The sequence below is a fragment of the Mustela nivalis genome (genome assembly GCF_964662115.1).
Source record: "Mustela nivalis genome assembly, chromosome: 20".
Classification (NCBI taxonomy): Eukaryota; Metazoa; Chordata; class Mammalia; order Carnivora; family Mustelidae; genus Mustela; species Mustela nivalis.
In genome coordinates, this window is record NC_139039.1 from 10350734 (window position 1) to 10375784 (window position 25051).

Consider the following 25051-nt stretch of genomic DNA (forward strand, 5'->3'; position numbering starts at 1 on the left):
CTGCTAGAGGTTCAAAAAGTGAACTGTTGCTAAGGCTTTCTTAAAGTGGAACAGTTTTAATGGGTTAGTAACTATATAATTTTCCCTTCTAATTAAATACCACGTACCAAGCTGTGAAAAATGTGACATGGATGATTTGGGATGTTTAAGGTGGTTTAAAGCAACCTGGGCAGAAGGCCCGGAACATGTCCACTTATTAGCAGGGTAAAAAATCCAGAAAGCCAGATTTTCTCAGAAACAAAACTCAGAGATGAAGACCGCAGACTGCACCGTTGTGTTCCGAAAAGCTACAGGTTATGTTTTAATCTTTCCGTGGGCCAGAAAAGTTATTCGACCAAGGCTGACGGTCTCTCACCACCGCAGGGGGAAGCATGGCCTTAGCCGCTCACCGTGACGGCTGTCACATACATCCTGTCGATAACAAGTACAACCAAACCCAACTTTAAAATCAGGTTTATTGGACATAATAGGAGAGAAAGAGAATCACTGAGGTAAATAGATGATGACAAATGGGGTTAAGAGTGTTTCTCCTGGAAAACATTTCTCTAACGCAAAATTATAGGGTTTTAAGAAGTATCTCTAAATGATGAAATAAAGATAATTCGGATTCAATTTAGAGAGAGAATACCATTTTCCCCTAGCACTGACGAAGAAGGGTATATTACCCACAGGAAAGGAGAGTGGCTTGAAAAGCTGTGTTTAGGGCCTCGTTTTCGTGACTTCCCCTGCAATTCACATTCATCTGTGAACAACTGAGCTGTGGTAGAATCTGGTAGCAATCAACAGGAAGGAAAATAGATGATCTGAAAGTCACTTCGTTTTTTCTTCAGGCAAATGTCGAACTCACGAGTATAAAATATACAACAGCGTTATTCAAAGTGAGATCAAAATGGCTATGAGGGCCGACTTCCGAGGCACCTGTGCTAAACGGACCCTCACGGGCACACTGGTCAGCAGTGGGTTATACCCGTATGAGCCCAGCCTCCCAGGCCCCCCCGTGTTCACTCCAGTTTACGCAGCCTACAAAATCCGGCCGAGTCACCGAACATCCCACTTGACTCCTGACGCATTCAGCTGTAGTAACGACCTCGATTCATTCTTTATTTTTGGTTGCCGAATGGTCTGTTAATGTGTTTTATCTCGGGAAAGACGTTATGAGGGGTGGTGAAAACGGATGAAGGTAATCAAATAGCAATCACAGGATGATGTCTAACGACTCACATGGAAGCTCTTTCCTCTCCAAAATGGCGCCCCTCTGCAAAAAGGACCTTTTATGAGCAGCCGTATATGCGGTGTGCCTTTCGACATGACTGGTGCTACTTAAGAAAGAGGGAAGGCTCGAGAACGTAGGTTGGCAGTGAGTCCCCTTTCCTGGCTTGCGTTAAGGATTCAGGTCACTGTATCTCCTCTATTGGTAAACATGAGTTTTCCAGCTCAGTGTCTTAAAAGCTAGTTACTGAGGAAATGCTCTGCATAATGGACTTAATGATCCAGGACTGGAATAGCAGGGATCTGGGATGAGGTGTGTCAGGAGAGCTAAGCTATTTATATATGGGCAAAGCTTACACAGGTACTTCTGCATTATCCTTGCTGCTATTAATAAACTTGCGCTCTTCATGAGTAGGTAATTTAAAATGAGTCTTAACGTGATTAAAAGTACCAAAAATGGAAAAGAACCTTGAACTACCTCTGCCCTAGTAGCCCTAATTATTAATAGACTGTGTCTCCAGGATATAAAATGACTGCCCGCTGATAGATAGGATTTATAATTGTTGTTCCCTAAGTATAACCTTCAGCTGTTCAAGCAATTTTCTCACTGCCTTCTGCACAGCAAATAACGCTTGCTGTTCCTGTGCCTCGTGCCGTTCTCCCTTTCTTGACACGGCAGCCCTTTCTCTTTTGCCCTAAATGACAGCCATGAAGGTTCACAGACGGCTCTCCGAGACTGCTCTCCAATCTATTGCAACTGGGTCTCTATTTTCTGAATTCTGACTACACTTCTCAGTCAGTTTATAATTCAGTACATGGTGTTTTCTATATGTATTTATGTAACTCTTCTCTATTCCTTTTTTTAAAGATTTTATTTATTTGAGTGAGAGAGGACACAGGCACATGAGCAGAGAGAGGGGCAGAGGGAGAGGGAGAAGCGGACTCCCCACGGAGCAGGGAGGGGGGCCCCCGTGTGGAGCTCGATCCCAGGACCCTGAGATCATAACCTGAGCCAAAGGCAGATGCTTCACCAGCTGAGCCACCCAGGCGCCCTAACTCTTCTCTATGCTTGGGTGTCATGTCCTCGGACCTCAGCACATTGTTGGACATATGGTAACACACCTCTTGCTTCAGGATAGGCGTCTCCAGTAAGCCAGTGCTGTGGCTCCATGTTGCAGACCCCCAGCGACAGAATTCTCCACTGATACTGATCTTTAGGCAACCCCACGCTTTCATGACCCCAAAAGAAGAATTGTAGAGAAAAGGCTGACCTGAAATGCCCAAGGGGTATTGTCCACACAGTAGACTCTCAAGTTGTAATCCAGAGAGTTACAGGACATGCAGCCAAAAACCGCCACCTTGAGCTGCTTCACGGCACAGTCTGTGATTGGTTCCCCGGTGAGGGCGTAGGTCCCGAAGCTGTCGAGCAGCACGTGACATGCAAAGGGGTCCAGAAGGCAGTAGCAGGATGTGGATTCATCCTCCACTGACATCACTTCCTGTGGGGAAAAGGTGTCGGAAATTCTCTCAGCTTCGAAATAAGATGCGATTTAACAATGACATTGCATGGATGGACACGATTTTTTCAGGATCTTTTTACTGTCCTCATTTTCTTGATGTTAAAACACTCTTTTTCTAGCAAAATAACTGCTTATATCAGGGACTCAAGAAATAGTTATATTCAGTGTGTTGGAATTTTATAGTTTACAACAAACCTCATTTCCAAAGCTCTCCTTTTTTCTGTTAATTTGTGCAGTGCTGAATTTAAGAAAACTCTTAAATATTAACACCCGACAAGCAAACTGTCTTGAGAAGGTTCTATATCTGAAAATCTTCTTTCAATATCCTTAAGATAATATTTATTTTCCTTCAAATATTTTATCCTCTTCCCACCAAATTCATTCACCAGGGACCATTAAATAAATGGTTTGGATAAGATGTTCGAGAATATTTCACCTTCCCTGATAAGAACTTTGGTTTGTGTGACTGGTTGGGTAGAGCATAAATATAACACCATCTGGATGAAAAACTTGTGAGGACTTGCTCCATGGAAAAACTCAAGTGATAAAAATCAAGGCAAAGAAACTATAATGGAAAAGAGAGCCAAATCCGGCCCCTTTATGAACCCCACGGAACGTTGTGCCCGGGAAATGTGCCCCCGGCTGGACTAGGACTGAATACATAGCAGAATGCATTTTCAACAAAAAGTATAGGCTAGTTGCAGAGATAGCTGGGCAGGGTAAATGGAATCCCCTGTCGCAACTGGGAATTTTCTTCTCCTAAAGAAACAAGATTTTCCTTTTTACTCCTTTTGCCTGAAGCACCTCCTGGGAGAGAGGATCCCAGGGCTGGCTGGAATAGGTCATTGTGTTCCAGCAAGATAATTCACCTGCTTTCATGCAAACTGACTTCAGACAGACATAAAAGGAATCCCTATCAGACAGAGAAATCAGAGGTTTCACTTAAAGTAGTAATAACAATGCGATAGTTGCTGTGTCTGTCTCTCTTGTTGTTTCCCTCCTCCTGTGCTGCCTCATTTTCTTGTCTTGTCTCTCTTTGGCTCTCCCCTTTGGCTGTATTGCTTTCATACACTCCTATACACAAGGCAACGGACGCTCAATAATTCTCAATGCATTCATTAATTCACCAAAATATATTCAGCATACATTTAGCAACTGCTCTGTTGCTGAACATTTCAACATGTTCTAATCCCTACGATGGCAGAATCAGAGAAGTTTCTTTTACGAACACACCCTGGGTGCCCTGAGCGGCCAACCGATCTCCACAGTGGCCACAGGGGAAAGTCAATTCAGATGCGGACACGGTCTAGGAGGAAGGATGGAAGTATAGGTTTTATATACCAAAAATGGGCACGTACGGGGATGAGTCTCTGCGGAGAATTACAACGGTATTCTTAAACCCAAGAGAAAAGTTCTGGATCCTCTCCTGCTTCTCTTTTCCATTATCATGGAAAAACACCAGCCAGAACCCTGAGGATACTGTAAAGCCCATGCCGCCAGCCCTCTCAAAAAACAAGAACATGCTTACCGATTTCACAGCAGACTTGTGTTAAAAGAGGTACATGTAAATCTATTCCATAGGTGGAAGCTAAACCCTATTTTTTTAAAAAGGAAATGATTTTTTTTAAAGATTTTATTTATTTATTTGACAGAGAGAAATCACAAGTAGGCAGAGAGGCAGGCAGAGAGAGAGGAGGAAGCAGGCTCCCTGCTGAGCAGAGAGCCTGATGCGGGACTCGATCCCAGGACCCTGAGATCATGACCTGAGCCGAAGGCAGCGGCTTAACCCACTGAGCCACCCAGGCGCCCCAAAAGGGAATGATTTTTTAAAAAGGAAGACTAGGGTCTCACCTCCCACTTGCCCTGCTGCGTCCTCTTCTTTAAATGGATGTTCCAGTGCTCAGAACTGACGTCCGCACAGTGTGGTATGGTCAGTGCAAAGGGAGTGGTGACGATCATGTCTGGGGGGCCACAGGTGACTTCAGGACTCAGGAGCACCTCGGATCCATCAGACTGGAGGCTGTATGGTTGGGAGAGGATACAAGAAGTGTGTCAAGAAGGGGGCGTATTTGAATGAGAATTTAGTTACATAGACGGGGGCTTTCTTGAGGCTTCCTGGCGCTACAAGTGCCCAGAGCTGGTCTGGGCAACAGCCATTTATCCTGAAAGGCTCAAGCACGAGGACTGAGTTTAGCTTAGATTTCAAAGCTAAGTTTTGACACACAAAATAACAGGTGCTTCTTCAGAAATACAGGGCGGAACGGAAGACAGCAAAGACCTGGCCGGTGTGTTATTCTCCTTGATAACATTATCTATGACCAAAGCTCTGTAGGAAGGACTGCTCTGGTAATCTTCCCATCAGATTCCTTCCTCCCAACAACCCATTCTACAAATATTTTTAATGCTAGTAAGTGATAAAACAAATTATTACAGAACAAAGCAACCCTTCCGACATACTCAGATTGAGGATGTCACTTCTGGTTTTGAAAACATTTGTTTTCTGCCAATGCACAAATACATAGGTTACATAGTGACAGCAGAGAAGACGGTTATAAATGTGCATAATAAAATACATAGATACTTAGCTTTCGACTCTTCACTATTTTGGTTCTAAATCTAAAGCCATTCCACCCCAACCTAGTGTGGAGAATTTTCTGTATTGTGAATTATTCACAATGGGAATGCAGAGTCATGAAATGATAAAAGGAGGTGAAATTTAACTAAAGGGAAATGATATCATTGCATGATATCTTTCAATTTCTTGTCTTTTGGGTTTAATCTCTGTCCCCAAAAGTAAGGTGGGCTGGTTTATAGGCCAGCAGTCAGTGAGAAGAATCCACAAGTCTGCTCATTCTTCCCCAACTGCTTCTGTGTTTTTGAACAAGGTATCTGATTTTGGGGGGGGGGGGTGTATTTTCACTTGTAAGAAATACAGTGACCCAGAATATAGTCCATAAAGCCATTTAGGACTCTCAGATGAGCAATGCTATATGAGCACTGCAATTGGTATTAAGACTGAAGTTTGCTCTTACACGACCTAGGAAGGGCATGTAGTTATGTCATCCCTCATCAAAAAAGCCACCCCTTGAGCAAGATAAAGATGAAATTTAGCACCAAGAGATGCCACCTATCCCACGGTCTTGTATAAACAGAACAGTTTCCTATGAGGGCATCGAACATGTTACTAGTTTCCGAGTCACTTTTGTTGACATTGCACGTTAGGCATGGTCCTACTCCCCCTCATTATCTGTCATTTACTGCTGCTTTAAAGTCCAGACACAGAAGTGGGCAGGAACATCTCTCCACTGTATCTAAAACAGACCTGAACGTGACTGCAGTGTCCTCCCCGCTTCAGGAAGCCCTGAAGCCACAGTCACAAAATCCGACCATCCACCTAGGCCACCATAGTCCAAGGTCGATGATTCTTCCCATACAACCGGAGCGCAGGGGACCTGAAAATAGTCTGCATCTGCCTTTAAGCAGAGCAGGCGAGCGAGGCGGGCAGGGTCAGTAAGTAGTGTATTAGCAAGTAACAAACGTGCGCTGAACAGTCTGGATACAATATACTTGAGGTTTGGGGGCGTGTGGAGAAAAATAAGGTAAAATTCCAGGGTGAGCTCTAAGCAGCACGGGGTGGGGCAGCCTGTCTGTGGATGCCTGCCAGCGGCCGTTAGAGAAGGTTAAGCGCTTTCCCTATCACTGCTGCTTGCGTTTGTCACAGACAGGAGTAGCAGGGATGCTTGGGAGTGACCGATGACAAGCTCTCCTAAAAGAACTACTTAATTGCTTTCAGAGACTCATCCCCCTTGTTGAACATATTGTTCCAACATATGGGAATTTGGGGAATTATTTAATGCCAAATGAACTGAAATCAGCTAATTAGATGAACTCTTACACTCGTGAATAGCGAGGCTCCTTTCCGTGATAACTTCAACAGCATTAGGCAGCAGAGGCAGAGCACGGGGTGGCAGGCAGAGCAGAGAACGGGAGTTTTGCATTAAGCAGGCACTGGGCATTTCCACCAGGGCAAGGGAAGCAAATCAGGATTGACAGCTAAGCCTCCTACTGTGAAAACAGGGTCTGTGGGTGTAGGTCTCTGGTGAAGGAACTAAACTTTTATCTCTCCATTTCTCCCCCCCCCCCACGATTAATAATAATTTGTCCTTCTCTGCCATCTTCTATATGTAGCAATCAGGGAGATTTACAAATATTAATTAAAGCTCTTCACACACCTGTGGAGGCAGGTGTTAACAGCATAAGGTCACAGAGCAGTTCGCCAAAGTGATGAGCTGCAAAATGCCCCCTAAATTTCTGACTCGTACGCAGGCTCCTGCTCTCTGTGACTGGATGGACTTTCTTCCTCTGTAACCACTAACAGATTTTCTGGGCATACTGCTGGCTCTCGTGACATCCCAAGTAAAGATGGGGGAAGGGGGGCATGTAGTCCAAGTGTCGTCATGGATGCAGACTTAGGACATTTGAGGAAGGAGGTCTAGGGAGAGAAGGCTTTAATTGGGCCTGGGCAAAACTGAAGATTCCCGAGGACAGTATGGAAAGCATTTCAATGTTCCCAGAGCACATCTGACAAGGAAGTATTCAAGCTCCTGCTAGGATTGCTGCGAGCTACGAACAGCAGCAATTGCAAGGGTTATCCTAGAACCACTTCTAGGCATCACATGCTCTAGTGTAGATGGAAAAGTCTGGGTGTGTTCGACTTTTGCTAGTTGTCTTTTTCCTTGTATTTGATCTGTCCATCCATCCATCCAAATGCTGTACATATTTATGAACACTTAAGGATATAAAAAGATCAATAAATTAAGAGCCAGTTCTGGGTTGCCAGGTAGCTTGTGGGGCAACTGTAGGTAAGCAGGTTATGAATGCCAATTTCTGCTTCCTCAGTGCAGCTGAGGGTTCTAGGGAAATCTGCCAGCTTTGCAGAGAACCACAGAATATCCGTGGGGGCGGGGGGGGGGGCACTCGTAGCAGCCACAAGAGCATTTGACCTAATAATCTGGTAAAGTAGGAAGACTCATGTTGCTACTTTGTTTAGAACCAGAAAGGGAAAATGTGGGAAGAGTAGTTACAGAGGACACAAGAAGTGGGTAAAAGAACATTCGGATGTGCCACTTGTGTCCTCGCTACTCCTCACAGCTCTGCCCTGATAGATCCCTCGTCTGACCTTTTCTGTCTTGAAAACCACAGGGTGGCAGAAGGGAAAGCCCAGGCCTTTCTGAGCCTCACTTTCCTTACATGCAAAATAATGCCTCCGCTAAGACTGCTGTGAGAATTGAACAACAACAACAGCACAAAAATCACCTACTATGTCCTCAGTGGGTTGAGGTTCTGCTTCTCCCTATCTCAAATGCCCATCTTTCCTGCCTTTGGAGGAGCCTTATTTTCATGGGAACTGTGCTTTCTGAAATTGCTAATTGATTCAATAAATTGTCATTCTAGCAAGATGTGCTTTAACAGACATTTCACAGCCTTAAAGATGTACACTATTTAAGGGAATTTAAGGCACCTTGGCAATGCTCCCATCCTTACCTCCCACGGTCTGTCCTCAACTCGGCAACCAGCGGAATCCCACTGGAAATGCCAACACGTTCCCACCTCCAGGAATCCCGGCTGTTCTGCTGCTCTAGAGCACTCCAGGCTGCCTGCAATTTTTCGTTCGGGCAGCCCCGTGACAGGCTCCCTCATGCCCTTCAGGTCTTTGCCCCAAAGACATCTACTAGTGAGGCATTCCCTGACCATTCCCATCACTGAAGCTGATCTTTGCTTTTCTTTTTCTCCATTACACTTGACTGCCCTCTAATACTCTATCCATTTACATAATTATTTACTTTTGTCTCTCACAAATGAGAATAGAAGCTCTATGAGGCTAGGGAATTTATTTTCTTTTCTTGTTTGTCATTGTATCTACAATGTCTACTAAATGCCAGTTGTAAGCACTCAGAAATAGATGTTGAGAAGGACAGAGAAGTCCACTTGACGTAGTTCCTACTGGCCAAAAACTGGAACATTTTGAGTATCAAAGGAAATAATGGTAGTATAGGATTATAACCCATTGAATAACATAACTCATGAGATACATGGATATATAAATGAATGAATAATGAGAAGGGGAAACTCTCCTATACAGCAGAAGCCAAGTAATAAATGCAGAAAATCATTTGGCAACCAACCGTATTGATACAAGTATCAAGAATTATTAGTAGGGGGCGCCTGAGTGGCTCAGTTGGTTAAGCAGCTGCCTTGGGCTCAGGTTGTGATTCTAGAGTCCTGGGATTGAGCCCCGCATGGGGCTCCCTGCTCAGCAGAGAGCCTGCTTCTCCCTCTCCCTCTGCCTCTGCCTTCCTCTCTGCTTACTTGTGCTTTCTCTTTCTGTCAAATAAGTAAATAGAATCTTTCAAAAAAAAATTATGAATAGATGCTCATCTACTTGGTAGAAGTTTAGAAAATAAAAAGGAACTATTTATAGAGTTTGAAAGTATCTCCACCACCCCCCCACCCCCGAGAGACTTACTAATTAAAAAGGATAAAAGACTACTTTACAGTGGAGAACCTTGGCAGACACCACCTAACCAAGTTATCAAAGTTAACACTGATAGAAACGGGATGGATGGACAGGACACGCCTCCCATAGGACACAGTGAGAAGAACTTCACATTTGTTTGTAGCATTCCTGCCAATAATATACAACCTGAATCTAACCACAGGAAACTATCAGCCAAGCCCAAATTGAGGGACACGGTGCAAAAGAACTGATCCACACTCTTATAAAGGGTCCAGGTCATAAAATAGAGACAGACATAGGAGCTGCTCCAGATTACAGGAGACTAAAGACACATGGCAATAGAATGTAATGAACAGCCTTGGATTTTCATTTGCCACAAAGGACATTATTCAGATAACAGGAGGAATATGAATAAACTTTGTGGCGCAGATAATAGAAGTGTATCAATGTTAACTTCCTGATTTTGAGAATTGTGCTGCGGTTTTATGAGAGAATTCCTTTTTAGGATATACACACCGAAGTATCTAGGGTCAAAAGTATATCTTGTTCACAATGCTCACAGAAATATATATGTATATGTGTGTATCTGTACATCTGTATTTTATGTGTATACGCACACATATACACACGTATGGAGAGAGGAGAGAGCAGAATATGGCAAATCAGTAAAATGTTAATAGTGGTGAATATAACTGTGGGATGAATGGAAATTATATTCTTGCAACTTTCCTTTAAATTATTTTTTATTTTAGATTTTATTTTATGAGAGAGAGAGAGAGAGCACATGTGCGCAAGTGTGGGGAGTTGCGGAGGGAGAGGGAGAGAACCTCAAGCAGAATCTGTGCTGAGTGCAGAGCCCAAGGTGGGGCTCGATCCCATGGCACGGGCTTTAGAGTTGGACACTTTGCTGACTGAGCCTCCGAGGTGCCTCATCCTTAAGTTTGAAGTTGTGTCAAAAATAATCTTTTTGAATGAATGAATAAATGAATAAAGACAGGAGCCCAGGGAAAAATTTCCAGACTTATAATGAAATCAGCAGGGTCACTGACTACTGCATAAAATGTGCACTGGAGGGTGACAGGTGCTCTAGCTGGTTGTCCAAGCTTGGCCACACTAGCCACCTGGTAACGGCCATTCTGCAGGACACACGTGCACACCAATGGCAACAGAAGGTCACGCCGAACATGACCCTGTGCGACTGGGAACCACTGTGGGTCTGGAGGTAGATCTGTGCACATTCTGCTTTTGCTCTCAGAATTTCCTCACCTGATTCTGGACTGGCTGTGTGTCACCCTCTTCAAGCAAAACAACCAGCTCTGTATTTCGAGATGAGATTTTCATTGTTGTTGTTGTCTGCCATGCTGGGCTTGGTAATTACTGCTCCCGCCTCTCCTCCTCATGGTCTATATTATAGATTAATGTAGGTTTGATCACCTTTACCCAGAGTATCACTCAGGAATGCAGGCAGGAGAGTAATGATAGTTTTACTATGCCAGACCCTGGGTCGATACATAATTAAATCATATTTTAATGGAATGGACATAAAAGGCAGAGAGATGGAAGCTATACTTAGTCTTAAGATTGGAGCTCAGAAAACAAGGTAGTGCCAGCCTCCTACAGTTTCCTGCCCAAGAAGATACATAGTTTTAACTATTATTATACTTTTTCTCTTTCCATTAAAAACCTCCTTTATTGACCTGAATGTGAACCTTGCTATGGATGAAAAATCGAGGTTTGGGGCTTATTCTTCCTTTTATCTTATTGGAGTCAGATACCGGTCTCATTCTCTAGCTCTGACCAGATCATTCGGACAGGCCCCAGGAAAATGACATCAGAGAACCCCCTGCAGAGAGGAGTCCGGGAAAGCCAGCTGGCTCATCAGTCTCAACCCCAACACCATTAGCAGGTTTCCCGAGGACTTTTCATTCCATAACTGCCACGTGTGAGTTAAGAAAAGACTTTTGTGAAGGGAGATTAGGGGAGGTGAGGAGCAGCAGAACAGAGGACAAAGACAGAAGTTAAGCAAAATCTTCTCTTTATCACTGTGGATTCCTTCTTCAGCATTTAAGTGGTCTTCAAAGTATTGAGTGGTTCAGAATTCTTCGGGCAGCTTATTGAAAATGATACTTGTAGACACTGTCAGTTAGAATTTTGATTCTGGGAATGGCTAGGTGGCTCAGTCAGTTAAGCATCTGCCTTCAGCTCAAGTCACGATCCCCAGGTCCTGGGATGGAGCCCCATACTGTGCTCTCTGCTCAGCCGGGAGCCTGTTTCTCCTTCTCCTTCTACTGCAGCTCTCACTGCTTGTGTGCTCTTTCTCTCTCTCTGACAAATAAATAAAATCTTAAAAAAAATTTTTTTTTTGATTCTCTATTTCTGGGGCAGGCCCCAGGAGCCTACAGTTTGTTTTTTTTTTTAACCTGTGTTCCTTACACACAAGGTAGCCCTACTGCTAATATTTGAGAAAAACTGTGTAGTTCTTGAGAAAACAGGGACTTGGTAGTCTGTCCAATGTAGAGACGGTAGGCTTCCGAAATGGAAGTTGGAGGCTGGTCAAGGTTAAACGCTCAGTCTTAAGGTCTCAGATGATGCTACTGTGGTGGAAAATAGAACCACACAGGGATTGTCCTACATCCCCTTTCTCCGAGTAGCGTGTGGTTAATAAGCAACGATGTCAGGTTGGGGGGCGGGGTGATTAGCAGTAACTGGAAATAATGCTATTGCTCATCAAGTCATTTTATTCCATTAGCTGGGGTGGGGAACAGAGCAGTTAGCGTGGTGGATTGCAACAAGCAACAAGCACAATTCACTGAGGAGAGAAGCATATGGCTCTACGACGAAAGGGTTTAAAGATCTGGGTCACCCACTCGGTATTGTCTGAAATAGGATCACAGGAGGGGAGAGAGCACGAGGGGGGCTGGGGCAGGAGGGGAATTATATTCATACTGGGGTCTGTATCTGAGTTTGCTGAAACGGAGCAGTACCACACTGAGAGATGAGACTGTTTGCATACATTAAACGGCTTTAGTTTACACACACACGCATAGGTGTTTACCAATTAATATTACGGAAGGAATCGCAAATCATGTGTAAGCCACCAGTTCTTAGACACAATTTAAGCCTCATCTTTCATGCAGTGCTGGGCTTGGGTTCAGCTTGTTTACCAGGAGTGGCAGAACGATAGCTCATTGAGATGCTTTATGGTGGACGATGGGATGAGAGTGTGTGGGTCTATGTGGCACACGGCGATGACAGTCTTTATACCTACAAGTTGCCGGCGCATTTCTATCTCGAATGGGACAAACAGACTCTTCTGGGCAAACCCGAGTCCTATTTCTAGGATCACTTTCTTTTAGGCTGGGAAAGGACTCAGGAGCTATCAGTCCCAATACCATCTTTGTTCAGATGACGAGAAACACTGGGCAGAGGGTGGGGTTGAGCGACGAGCCAAAGTTGGACCTCGCTCGCGACAGAGGGGGGACTAGTCTCTTCTGCTAGTGGTGGTGGTGGTGGAGGGATGTGTGCGGGGGCAGGCAGGGGAAGGAACTGATGTTCTCTGGGACACATTCCCTAAACCTGGCATTTCTAAGGTCAAACGCCGGCATGAGAGTTATAAGGGTGTATTCATAGGGACTGCATCTTAGGAAGATGGCGGGCACTAAGGTACAGTGATTGCAACAGAAGCTTGTGGTATTTTCCTATTATCCCTGAGCCACAGACTTAGTGGCTTAAGACAACCTAAACTTACTGTCTCACAGTTTTGTAGGTCTCGCTGAGCTAAAATATGTCAGAGGGGCTGCGTTCCTTCTTGAGGTGCTAGAGAAGAATACATTTCCTTGCCTCTTCCAGCTTCTGGTGGTCCCTCTTCCCTATGCCATTAGCACAGCATCCTTACAGCTCTGTATCAGACTCTGATACTCTGCCTTCCTCTTACGAGAACTTTTCCATGAACCCCCCTGCATAACCCAGGGTAATTTCTCCCTCTCAAGGTCCTTAACCTTAATCACACCTCTGAAGTCCCCTTTGCCATGCAGCATAGCATCCACAGGCTCTAGGGATTATTGTGGACATTTTGGGGAGGGAGTGGCATTCTCTGTCTGCTACCTGGTTTTTCATGGCACATTCACTTTAAAGTTAGAACCTAGAGATCCCCCTGCTTCTGTCTCCTGATCCCCTCTTGTCTCCAAGATGCCACACAACTGGACCGAGGTGTTGTTTGGCCTTTGGGCATGTCCATCCTCATTTCCAGAGGGAAGCTCCCTATCTGTCTACAACTTTATGGGGTCCTGGGAAGTTCCCATTCCTTTGTCTTAAAGACGATAACCAAAGGAGTTAGGAGGTTGGTCATCTAGGTTTTTTCAAGGGCTGTGCGGATTGTCTTAGAAAGCATGGCGGCCAGCCTCAGTGTGGGCTGGTGTGTTCTGGCATTTTTATGAGGCTATAACTAAGTGAAGTGGAAAGGATGATATATATTAAATATCTTAATAGGACAGGTTATTTCTACTTCCAGCGTGGGCAATAAAAGAGATGGCATATACAAATAAAAATAATTACAGTATGTGGTGCTCCTTTACAATGCGCAATCAAACTCATGAACCGATGACTTTCCTCTTATTGAATTAAGGTGCACCTTCCATTCAGATCTATTAACAACATTCACAAACCATTGTTATCTTGTCAATGGCATCTTTAATTAAAGACTCCTCTGGACCGTTCTAATCACTTCACATTGTGAGCTCACAGGGGCTTCCGACGTACTCTGATGAAAATGATGGCAATTTTTATTTATGCGTATTTGTTTGTGGATCAAGGGGCCATGGGGTGGGAGGAGCGGTGAAGAGCGTGGTGTGCAGAAATTCGTTCCAAAAAAAGCAGATCAGAAGATGACAGCATGAGAGTCATCCCCCTCCCTTTCTCTTTCCCCCTCTTCCTTCTTTCTCTCCTCCGCTCCTCTCGTTGTGGGGGTAATGGCGTTCTCCTCGAACTGAAATGACTTTGTGAAGGAGTCTCCGTGATTTCACGGCAGTAAAGAACACAGTCTTCAGCTAAAGGTGCATTAACCCTTCTAAGCCATAAAGATACCATTTGATTAATTGCCCCTTTTATCACACTACATGGCACTGGTAGCGTGAATGAATTAATGTGTTTCCCAAATGGCAGCAATCTGTTCCCCTTGCACTCGTGCAAAGAGCCCCTTTGTTTGTTCCTTAGAAAGCACCTTCCCTCGTCAGCATTGCCTCTGCCAGACACAGAGCTCATTAATGCCGAATCCCCTCCAAAGGGATGATGTTTTCCATTCTGAGTCTTCCAGTAAAAAAATCCCTAAAACTCCCTTAAAGCCACAAGCGGGATTCCAATCTATGACTGAGCATTGAACAGAACTGGTGACAGAAAACAATCTGTTCACTTCTGTCCATCACGATCTAGCAAGGGAAGCCCGACAGATCTTGTTCAAGGCTGGCCTAAGCTGCCAGCCCAGCTTGACTGGCCACTGATCTCCTACTGTGGACACGAGTCCGCTCTTTGGACTCCACGTAATACGCTTCTAGAGTATAAATCCTAGGCCCCCGTGTAAGGAGAGATCGAAGCAGACTGAAAGGAGTTGATGGAGAGTCCTTCGTATCTTCACAAGCTCTGATCTTAGAGTGAACAGTTAGTATGTGTGCTATCACTGAATTGATCTTTCCTCCCAGTCTAGGAATGAGGTAGCCATCTAAAGGAACCCAGCGTCATGGGGACAGAGCTAAAGCACATTCCAGGGATGCCAGAGAACTTATCTATGCAATTAAAAAATAATAATAATAAGGCCAGATGAAAGACAATAATATCAAAAGATAGCATTTGTATGGTGCTTTATACTTTGCATCAGACTTCTCATATATGTCACTTTATTGTCCTCCCCCAAATCCTGGAATGCAGCTAATATTATACAGGATTTCTAAATGGTACAGTTGAGGCCCAGAGAAAGAAAATGACTTGCTCACAGTCTTTCAGGCTGGAGAAGTCGCTGCAGCTGGGGAGCTGGGACTCAGGCCTTCGGAATCCCTGTGATCTCACTGCCACCTGTCATCTCCTTTCTGGTCCCTCTTTACCTGTCAGGGGAGACCAGGGACCGCGTCTATACTACTTTCCCGACAAGTTATGTGTGCTGTCGCTTCACTTCAGTGAGCTCCAGGACTGGCCGATTCTTACCCAGCTAAGGAGGCAAAGAAAACAAAGGTAGGCAGAAAACTCTGGCCCTGCACACAGCAGGCAGGCAGGCAGGCAGACAGGCAGGGTTTGTGGCCAATATCATGACTTTCTGCTCTATGAGCATTTGCTGCCAAATAGTCTGGCCAAAAGCTTCACCGGGGATTTCGATTCAGCAGTTGTCTTTTTTTTCTTGGTTATAAATATTGTTTTTGCATTGTATTGATTTATTCTTTAATCAGTTTCCTTTCTACTCCCTTTCTTGTAAGTCAGAGGGCTGTGTTTATTCCCTGGAAAGAAAGCCAAAGAGGCTCCTGGAGCAACTATTATCACCAACTGTCAGGTGACCTTCAGTTGGCAAATCACTCTCAACTACTTAATCGTCAGTTCCCAAGGAAGAATTCTGGGAATTATCTTCCACTCCTTCATCACTCACATTAACAGCTCCCTCCCAATCTCTTGTGCACAACCAAAGACAAGGACACTCAAAAGTAGAGTGACTATTATTTATAGCCCACATGCAGATACTTCCGAAGATGAAGAGGGCACTATTAATAAATGTGCTAGGCAAAAATGAGGCACATGTTCACTGTCCTCACAAGAAGGGTGCTGGCATAAAAAAGACTTGAACTGGGAAGTGGTCCTAGAGATGAAGCAGAAAATAAGATACCAAAAATGGTGGACCAGATCTCCTGAAGCTGATTCTTCCTTAATCCCTATCTAGCAGGTAACTGTCAATTTCCCCTAGGCAACAAATTACTCTCTAACGTAGTCTAGTCCTTATCACTCTTCCTTGCATATTTTGTTCGGGTTTGCTTAGTTCCAAAATATACGATGCTATTTATATCCCTGTGCCTTTACACCTTCTATTCCCTTTGACTGGAATACCTTTTACTCATGTTCAGTTTTTAAGTCAATTGTCCCTTCCTCTTGGAAGCCTTCCCTGAGCCTTTACACATCCCTCTGCTCCTGGTTAGTACATGTGTATTTGTCACCGCATGTATCACAGTGCAATTATCATCGGTGATTTGAGTAACTCGGTTTGCTTTGGGGGCTTCATCTATTGTGGTATAAGGTGGCTCTAGTTTTCCTAGTGCAAGTTGACCCCGGAATGATACAGCTGAACACCGTTGAAAACGAGCATATAATTTTTGACTCTCCCCAAACTTCACAGCCTACGGTTGACTGGAAGGCTTACCGAGAACATAAATAGTTAATTGATGGATATTTTGTATGTTACATGTATTCCATAATGTACGCTTATGGTAAAGTAAGCTAGAGCAAAGAACATGTTCAGAAAATCGTAAGAGGAAATACATTGACAGCGCTGAACTGTACTGAAAAAACTCATGGAAGCGGATATCAGCGTTCAAGCCTGTGTTGTTCAAGGGTCAGTTATAACTGCTAATGCTTGTGCTTACTGGAACTTCCCAGGATAATAGGGTCCCTTGAAAACTTCTCAGTTTGATACTATATTTTAATAGTTAATTAAACAGAGGAGACCTAAAAACTATGTTAAAAATTTAATCTTCCATCTGATTCAAAATTCCACCCTCACCCCTGGTATCCATGCACACAGACACACAAGAGCACACACGCATGCACACACGCATGCACACACACACACACACACACACACACACACACACACACACACACACGGGGCTCTAGAGCAGACCTCCTGCTCCATCCTGTCTTCTCTCACCAGGAGCTCATCCCCATGGCACTGCAAGAGAGAGCAGGGATAGGAAAGCACACCACCTCCTTACGTAACTACCTGTGACAGGATGATGATATGTTCTCAGTTGACTTACAAGTCTTAAGAGAATCCTTACCAGATTCAGTAGATAGGTTGGGATGCCCAAAGTCCCCTGGGACAGAGGGTGCTGGTGATGGGACAGCAAACAGTTGCTGTGAAGCATCTGTAGCTTCTGCGGGTCTCGGTTACTTCCGCCAACTGGCTCCCATCTGGCAGCATCTTGACTCCGCTCTCTGACTTCTTTGCCTCACATTGCACTGGCCCCTGGCAAACCTGTTTTCAACCTCACTTACTCTCTCTGGCTTGGGTCCATCTTCTCTACCCCTTGGAAGGATGGGGACCTGGGAATAATGGAAGTGTTCTTTGCTCCTCCCTCCTTAGTTTTAGCATCACGGGACAAGTCAACAAGCTTATAAACAATGAGAAAATCAAATATCACTGTCCAGTTCTCCTGCAGATGGCCCAAGTTTAATTAAGGATTCTCTTGAGCCTATTCTCTTTGACACTGGAGAGAGCAGAGGCAGCCATTTTTGATGACTGTTCTCCTCCAAAATAGGACTTATTTTTCTCTCTTCTTCTATCAATAGGGAGGGAGAGGACCTGGTCTGTGAGCGGTCTGGGGAGCAGTAATGCCCGTGCTGATGAAATGAAGCTTCTTGGAAGGTGGGAAAATCAGCCTTTGGCATAACAGTTTGAAAATCTCTGAAATTAGAATGTGGGGGCACTTCTCTCTCTCTCTCTGGTGGTCTCTTTTTGTACATATGCTCTGAGCTTTGTCAATTTTCAGAATACAGAAAAGGTCACTGTACCCCCAAACATCATTCTGATACATATATACAACCTCAGTCCTTCTACCATCACCTCCACCAGAAATAAACTCCTTATAGAAGGGATATTTTATCCTGCTTTACAGTACTGGGCAGATTTGGGGCTTAATAGTCATAGACTATACTGAGCTCTAATATTAATTGAGAAAATTTTTCCAGAAGTCAGCAACAGTTTTGCAGTGCTGAAGGGGCAGTGTTTTTTGCCTAAGCTGGGGGATGGCTTGAGACGAACCCTAGCAGGTAGGTCTCCCAAGCTGGAGAAAGCCAACAGAGATACAAATCAACCCAGAAGCTTTTAGCCAGGTTTTCTCCCTGGTGGCAATGTCCTGAGAAGTCACCTGGTGGCAGGGTGGAACCAGGGTTCACTACCTTGTGAGAAATCAGAGCTCTGGGAGGCCCCAGGAAAGTAAATGTGGTTTCCTAGTTTTCTGTGACATGGGGTTTTCACACAAAGACTAGTCATCATTAAAATTTCATTTTTACAGGAATGGCCATCCCTAGCCAGATTTTCTTCTTACTCTTCTAGAAATGAGGTCAGCCTAAGTGTGTTTCTGAGGTTTTATATGTTTGGCTAGGCCTGAGTCACGAAGACGTAGGTGCGTGTGCGTGTCCGTGTGCATGCGTGCTGGTCTTGTCACTGTGGAGGGACAGCTACACGAAGCCATATTCCACAGGAACAGCCTCTACCATACTGTTTTCGTGGTGAGCCGTTCCTGGGAAAGAAATTCTCTTCAGTTCCCAGGGTGACTTTTTGTGTCTTCCTGGTCTCGTGTTTGGTCTTACCTCATGGTTTGCTGTTAAAACTCTTGCTCCATCAAGGCACTGTAAAAACAGCTCATGCATCCTAACACCACCACATCTGTTTTCCCGCTCTTCACCCCAAGAAGTACCCACTGACTCAGACCATTCAGAAGCAAAACAAAACCAGAAGAGAAAAAAGTGGTTGAAATACGCCATCTGGGCCGAGCCCAAATTCATGACTATGTGTCTTTTTGTAAATTTTTCAATAACGTTACTTATATTTCCAGTTCCAGTTTCGGCATTTGGTTAGGGATAGCCGCATGACAGTGTAATTGGAAAAATGAGTGTTTGCCTTTGGTTTCGTTTTATTGCTTCTTGGAAGAAAGCTCCATATAATAATTTTCTGGTCCAGTTCTCTACTCTCTGACTACGGGGTAGGGAGGCGTGCGAGACCTGTGGGAAGGATAGAGGGAAGGCTGTGTTGCATCCACATCTTTTCTTATTGTAATCCATGTGAGAAGAGTCTCTAAAATGAGACTTTAATTCCCTTGCCGAGATACCTGCATTGTATAAAAGTTTATCAAAACCCGGTCAGAAAGGATGAGAAGAATTTGACCCTAAAAGCTCCTGTCGAAATGTACCAACAACAACCCCAGATTCTTTCAAATTGAAGTTTGGGAAAAGAGAGGGGCTTTCTGAGAATGATCAGTACTGGGCTCCCGCTCTCCAAAGGGGGCCGATAGGAAAGGAGGTCATGTGACCTCTGACTTTGAGCTAGCTGACCAAATGCTCCTGTTCTGGGAGGAGCGCCAGGGCTTCCCTAGCAAATACTTCTGGCAGCCCCAATTTCATGCTCTTGCCTTTCTGTAAGGCTACTCGAGTTCCCGTTCCTGGGATGCCACTAAGTGTTCTTTCATTTGTGAATGGCTCAGTGTGTGAAACCTAACTCATTGTCCAATCTGTGCCCTGGCCTGGCTACACTTGGAAGGAAGCTGCTTAAGATAATGACTTAAAAGCAGGGAAAGATATCTGTGTTCAGCCACTCTTATGCTATGTAGATTATGGAAAATGTATCCTGGAGCTGAACATTGAGGTAGGTACTGCCCTTATGCCTTTCTTTGCCTGGCTAATTTCTACTGATGTTTTAGACTCAGGTCAAGTGACCTCTTCTGGAAAGCACTCTTCTCTACATCGTGTCTGTGTGTCTATGCTTGGACTGGATTAAGGCCATTTTGTATTTTTCCATGGTTTTCCATGAGATTCCCTATTGCAGTGTGGTTCCACATTGAATTGCAAAGTGATCCTGGCCTTCCGCAATCTGGGCCCCTCCCCATCTGTTTCATGGTTTATATCCATCATTAGGCGTAAGACAAGGCTTACTGGACTCATGGATGACATACCTAACTGTGCCTTAAGGTAGGGACTGGGATGAAGCATTGAAATGCCTTCTAAGCCAGATCATCTTGCTTTGGTGCCTCATCTGGCTACAGCCCAAGTCGAGCTTACTAACTTTTCTTGCTGTTAATTTTCAAATCTATAAAAAATTAGGATAATCATTATTGTTTACCGTGTGGGCTCAATGTGAAGATGAAAGCATATACTGTAGGTAGAATGCTTTGTCAAATGTAAGTGTAGCAAGGAAGAAAAGAATACTCATTTTATCACGTTTCAGATTTCTGTATCCCTGTGTACCACACAATCCCACCATATCCCTATAAGGTAGAAGACACATCTGGGTTGCAAAGAGTTTTATGAACTTCCCTAAAGTCACATGGAGGAAGCAGTGAAGCTTAGATCTGAACCCAGGGCTTCTGATGTTTGAGCTCACACTCTTAGCCACTGCGTTTAGATGTTTCCTAACATCATGTCCCCTGAGACTCATCACTTTGGTGGGACTTGTTTCCAGCCTCTGTGCTCTCAGTTCTATGATGTAACAATACAATTTTCCCAATGTATTTCTAAGAAAAACTCAACTTGATCCTGTCTTTCTGCCTTGCTTAATTCTCATGCTCAGAGAGAGCGATTCCAGAGGATGCCCCATTCTAGGGGCTGAGAGTTGGAACATGAAGTCAGAAAGTGGTTTCCGTAAAGGCTCTGACATCAGGGAGAGATGGCATTCTTTAGTGTGTGAGCACTGCCATTGCAGTCAGTTAGCCTGAAGTCAAATCCCAGCTCCGCCAGGAGAGTAACATGCCCTTCGAAGCAGCTTTGCTGCTTGGAACCTTCATGTTTTTAGATTTTTTTTTTTTCTCCCTTCTAAAATTGCTACAACATCCTCTTCTTTTGACATAATGGAAGACTAAATGAGTCAAATGCATGCTAGAGCACTTTGCAAGTTACACAGAAACAGAGGTAATTATTACTTTTCCAAGAATGCAAAGTCCTCATCCAGCAAAACATTTAATATGCATATCTGTCCAAAAAGCCAACAGAGATCATCTCCTCAGCATTATGGGCAACCAGAGGTCCAGACCGCTGCACGAGGTTGGGAGGGATTCATTAAAATCATAGCTTAAGCCTGAAAGTGTAGACAGAGCAGGGACACTGAGGAAGAGTGACATCCTTCCATTTAATGGGAAGTACAGAGTGTCCTCCTGGAGACTTCCCAGCAATAGAAGCCGGGCCTTCCGAGAGGGCAGGGTGCATAAATTCACACAACGAACACCCTCACTGAAAACCTACCCAGATTTCAAAATACAGCCCTAGGAACCTATTTGAATACAGGGGATTATTTTAAGTCTGTGATTCATTCCACATAGCCCTGTCTCTGGGAATCTGCTACTGAATTTGGATCAATGATTTCAGTGACAGTTCCACTAACTCGTCAACCAGCTATCCCAGAGATGTCACTCAGAAAATAGCAACAGAAAGGTGCCATCAATAGGAAAACGGAATGGACTTTAAAGAGGCTGTTTTCAAGATCTGACTGTAATTCTGGGTGTGGAAGTGACGGAAAGTCAGAGGTTAAAGGGACGGAACCGTGCTGTTCCAGGTCTACAGATGGTAGAAAAAAACGGGCCTTCTTCTGAGCACAAGTTCAGCAGGACAGAAGGACACCATAAGATGACAATGGGTTTTTAAGTGATGTCCCAAAGGCAAGGTGACACTAAACAGTGCTACATTAATGGCCTTCTGATTAACCCCATGATGAAAAGCTGCAGAACTTAGATCTGAGCAACCTCCTGTTAGGGATGGAAAAAAAAAATCACCAAGCTTAAGAAAAGTAGCGGCAGAAAGGCATATGCTATTTTTAGTGTTTTCGTAAGTAGTTTGGAGCATTTTGAAATGAAGATTTTCAAGAAAGCTAAATGAGCAGTAGCCTGCGACTGGTCATTTTCTTAAGAGCTAGGAACATCTGGGAAGGTTTGAGCAGCAGGAAAACAAGAAAAGAAATGTAGGCCTCCTGCAACTGTATCTTATCCTCCAATGAGTAGACAGGAAAATGCCCACCTCACAGAGCTGAAGTCCTTGAAGAAACGTTCCTGTTGCTGTCCACCTTCCTGGACAACAGTAATAAACTCATGTCTTAGATATGGATAGATAAACCAGACAGGTTAGCACAGAACTTAAAAACCTCGTGGTGGCCAGGAGGTGACTGCATGTCTTTAATATATTTCTTCTCCTCCTTTTGTAATTGCAGGACAGCTTGAGTGATGTTTCCCACATAAGTCCTATTTATTGAGGTGGAAGACACTGTGTTTGAGAGGAAAGAGCTGAACGTAGGCCCAGTGGATGGATTATAAGGAAGGAAGCTGAGGGCTGGGGCAAAGGTTTGCAAGAGGCTGTGATTCGGGCAGGCTGACTGGATTCAGCCTCGTTCTTGATTTTTGCAGGATGACCTTTTCAGCAGCATGTGTAGAATGGACCCTGACCTAAATTTTAAACAAGTATGGCTTCTCATAGAAGTCAACTGAAGGGATATAAAAGAGGTGACCCTTATCCAGGAAACTCCATTTTTAGGTCTGCTTAAGTGAGATGCTGAGTAAACTCCAAACCCATCTGCATCTTGGTTGCCTCTACTTGTACATGGAGGTGTTCAGACCCTAACATGCCTTCAGGTGTGGAAGTGAGGGATCTAGTTCTCCAGGACTGAAAGGAACAGCACAAGAGCCAGCCACACCACGACCTACTCGCGTGCCCTCTGAGCACCTTGCCAACAGCCAGCTAGCAGAGACTTTTCCATTCCTTCCAAGCTCTCTCGAGCAGAAAGTTAAAACCACTGGGCACCAACAAATCCTTTCATGGAGATAGCTATCAGAATCTGTTCAAACCATCTGTTTCTCTGGCTCTTTTTCCTTCCAGTGTTTTTCCTTCACGTGTTCCCTGCTCACAACAAAAAAAAAATCTAGCCTCAAAGAACCAAGATGTTAAGACTGAAAATGCCAGAGGTACACATCCAGTTTATGAGAGAAATTGCTTTCTAAAGAGGAGCCGGGTTTTATCTTGTGTGGAGGAAAGCGACATTTCCACAAATATTATACTTGTGCTAAGAAAATAACCAACTACTTTCATTAAAGACTCCGCGACAAGATTTGTATATGTAATTGAATTTAACGCTACTGAAATGTGTCAGACCTGGAAGCTACTGCAGCGGAGAAGGTGTTTTTCCACGGAGGGAAGATTACCTGAGAAATCCTCTCTCAGTCTACAGCAGGTCTGGTGCTGACCCGAAGAGGTCACAGATTGGTCATTCTCAGCATTTGCATAATGCCTAGCACGGAAAAGCGCCTGCTGGGATGATTTTTTTTTTTTTTTTCTTTTGAGAGAAAAATTAGGTGAGGCAATCAGTATGGAGGGGACCTGCTAAGGACTTGCCTACTGAGTCATGGTTGTTTGTTGTCTGTGGTCAAGAGGTCAGTGGCCTAGATGAGCCACTGAAAATTGCAGAGCTAGCTCTGTGTGTTTTCATTTTAGCCTACACTTTTGCAACTGGTATTTCCCTCTGTTTAGTCAAGTAATGCACGGATCTTAGCTGTACACCTCCACACCAAATTATCTCAAAAACCTCAGGTGTTCTGCAGAAGCTCTGTTCTGTATTTAAGATGTCATCAATATGCCACGCTTCTCCGTCTCTCACCTAGGTTCACCTTGGTTGATGGACATGTAGATCTCCCAAGAGTTCTCTTCTGGGATGGCGCCGTGCGGTATGAGTAGACTCACTCCTAAAACAGAAAAAGCCCAGAGGTTATTCACCGATTTTCCAATAGTCGTGAAACCCCTCAGCTGAGCACCTTATACACACACACACACACACACACACACACACACCCCTCACAGCAATGTATGAAACCCTGATCTTTGAAAAGTTTATAAAGTCCAAGAACTCATGGAGAAAACATTGTTTCCCAACAGTGACATAAAGAGGAGCATGTTACTCGACTGTGTACTCAAATTCAAAATACTTAGAGTCTTCTTGGCACTTTTTAATTCTCTTAAAGGACTGGGCGTCCTGAGACCAGACACCATCAAACCTGTCTGAGACTATAAGAGTTTATCCAACTGTATTGCTGTAGCTCATCTCTCTCTAGTCATTTCCGGAAAAGGCGTCTGAGATGGTGGGCGAGCCCTCTAATGCTTTGCTCAGGCCTGGTATGAAATTGTCTTATAAATTATGCATCTCAAAGTAAGTTTAAAGAGGTGCTGTATTTTTTCAAGAAAACTGGAGGCGAAAAAAAAAAAGCAGGGATGAATTTAGGGACGTTATAGGACCAAATACCAGCTATGTGACAACCTGTATTTGCTGGGGAAAAAAAGAAGATGAACGTTAAAGGTGGCATAACCATATTCGTGTCAAATCAGAGAAAAATCAGTAGCCTAACTTCAGCAAGATCCTGTAGCGCAGGACAGGGAAGGTCCAGGAAGGCTTATCACTCTGTGTGTGCAACGTCCTCCCTCTCCTCTTGTCTACTGCGAAGTAAATATTTCACTTTGGCCAAGAGAGAGGAATCTAGAGAAGGCAGAGATTCTTTTTAATGTAGTTTCTTGTTTATAAAAGAGATGAAATAGAGACACAGTAAGACCTTTGCAAAATAAAATCTCAGGGCATCCTCCAAGTCTTTGAATAATGCAGTTCCCACCTTTCCCCCTTTCATTAGTGCTAATGTAATTGCACAGAAAGCTTTTCAGGTTGCCAGTGGTAATTTACATCTCGAGATGGCAGGCTTTTCTGATATCCTTCGGTGTGCCTGTTAGCTGCTGTGGAATCAAGGAATCCAAGACTCATCGCAAAACATGTTATTTGTGATGCACATTTATGAGCATTAGTCAGTAACATGCTAGTTATCATCAG

At 44.2% G+C, this 25051-nt stretch overlaps 1 protein-coding gene across 9 annotated transcripts in view; it reads right to left on the minus strand.

Annotated features, from left to right (window-relative positions):
- Positions 1-25051, minus strand: part of UNC5D (unc-5 netrin receptor D) — a 562020-nt gene that overhangs the window by 63539 nt on the left and 473430 nt on the right. For all 9 annotated transcript variants that reach the window (XM_082715458.1, XM_082715460.1, XM_082715461.1 and 6 more), the window contains 3 exons: positions 23840-23924; positions 4581-4749; positions 2481-2708 (listed from right to left, as the gene is read on the minus strand). In XM_082715458.1, coding sequence (XP_082571584.1) covers positions 2481-2708; positions 4581-4749; positions 23840-23924 — 482 coding nt within the window. The remainder of the gene's footprint in view (positions 1-2480; positions 2709-4580; positions 4750-23839; positions 23925-25051) is intronic.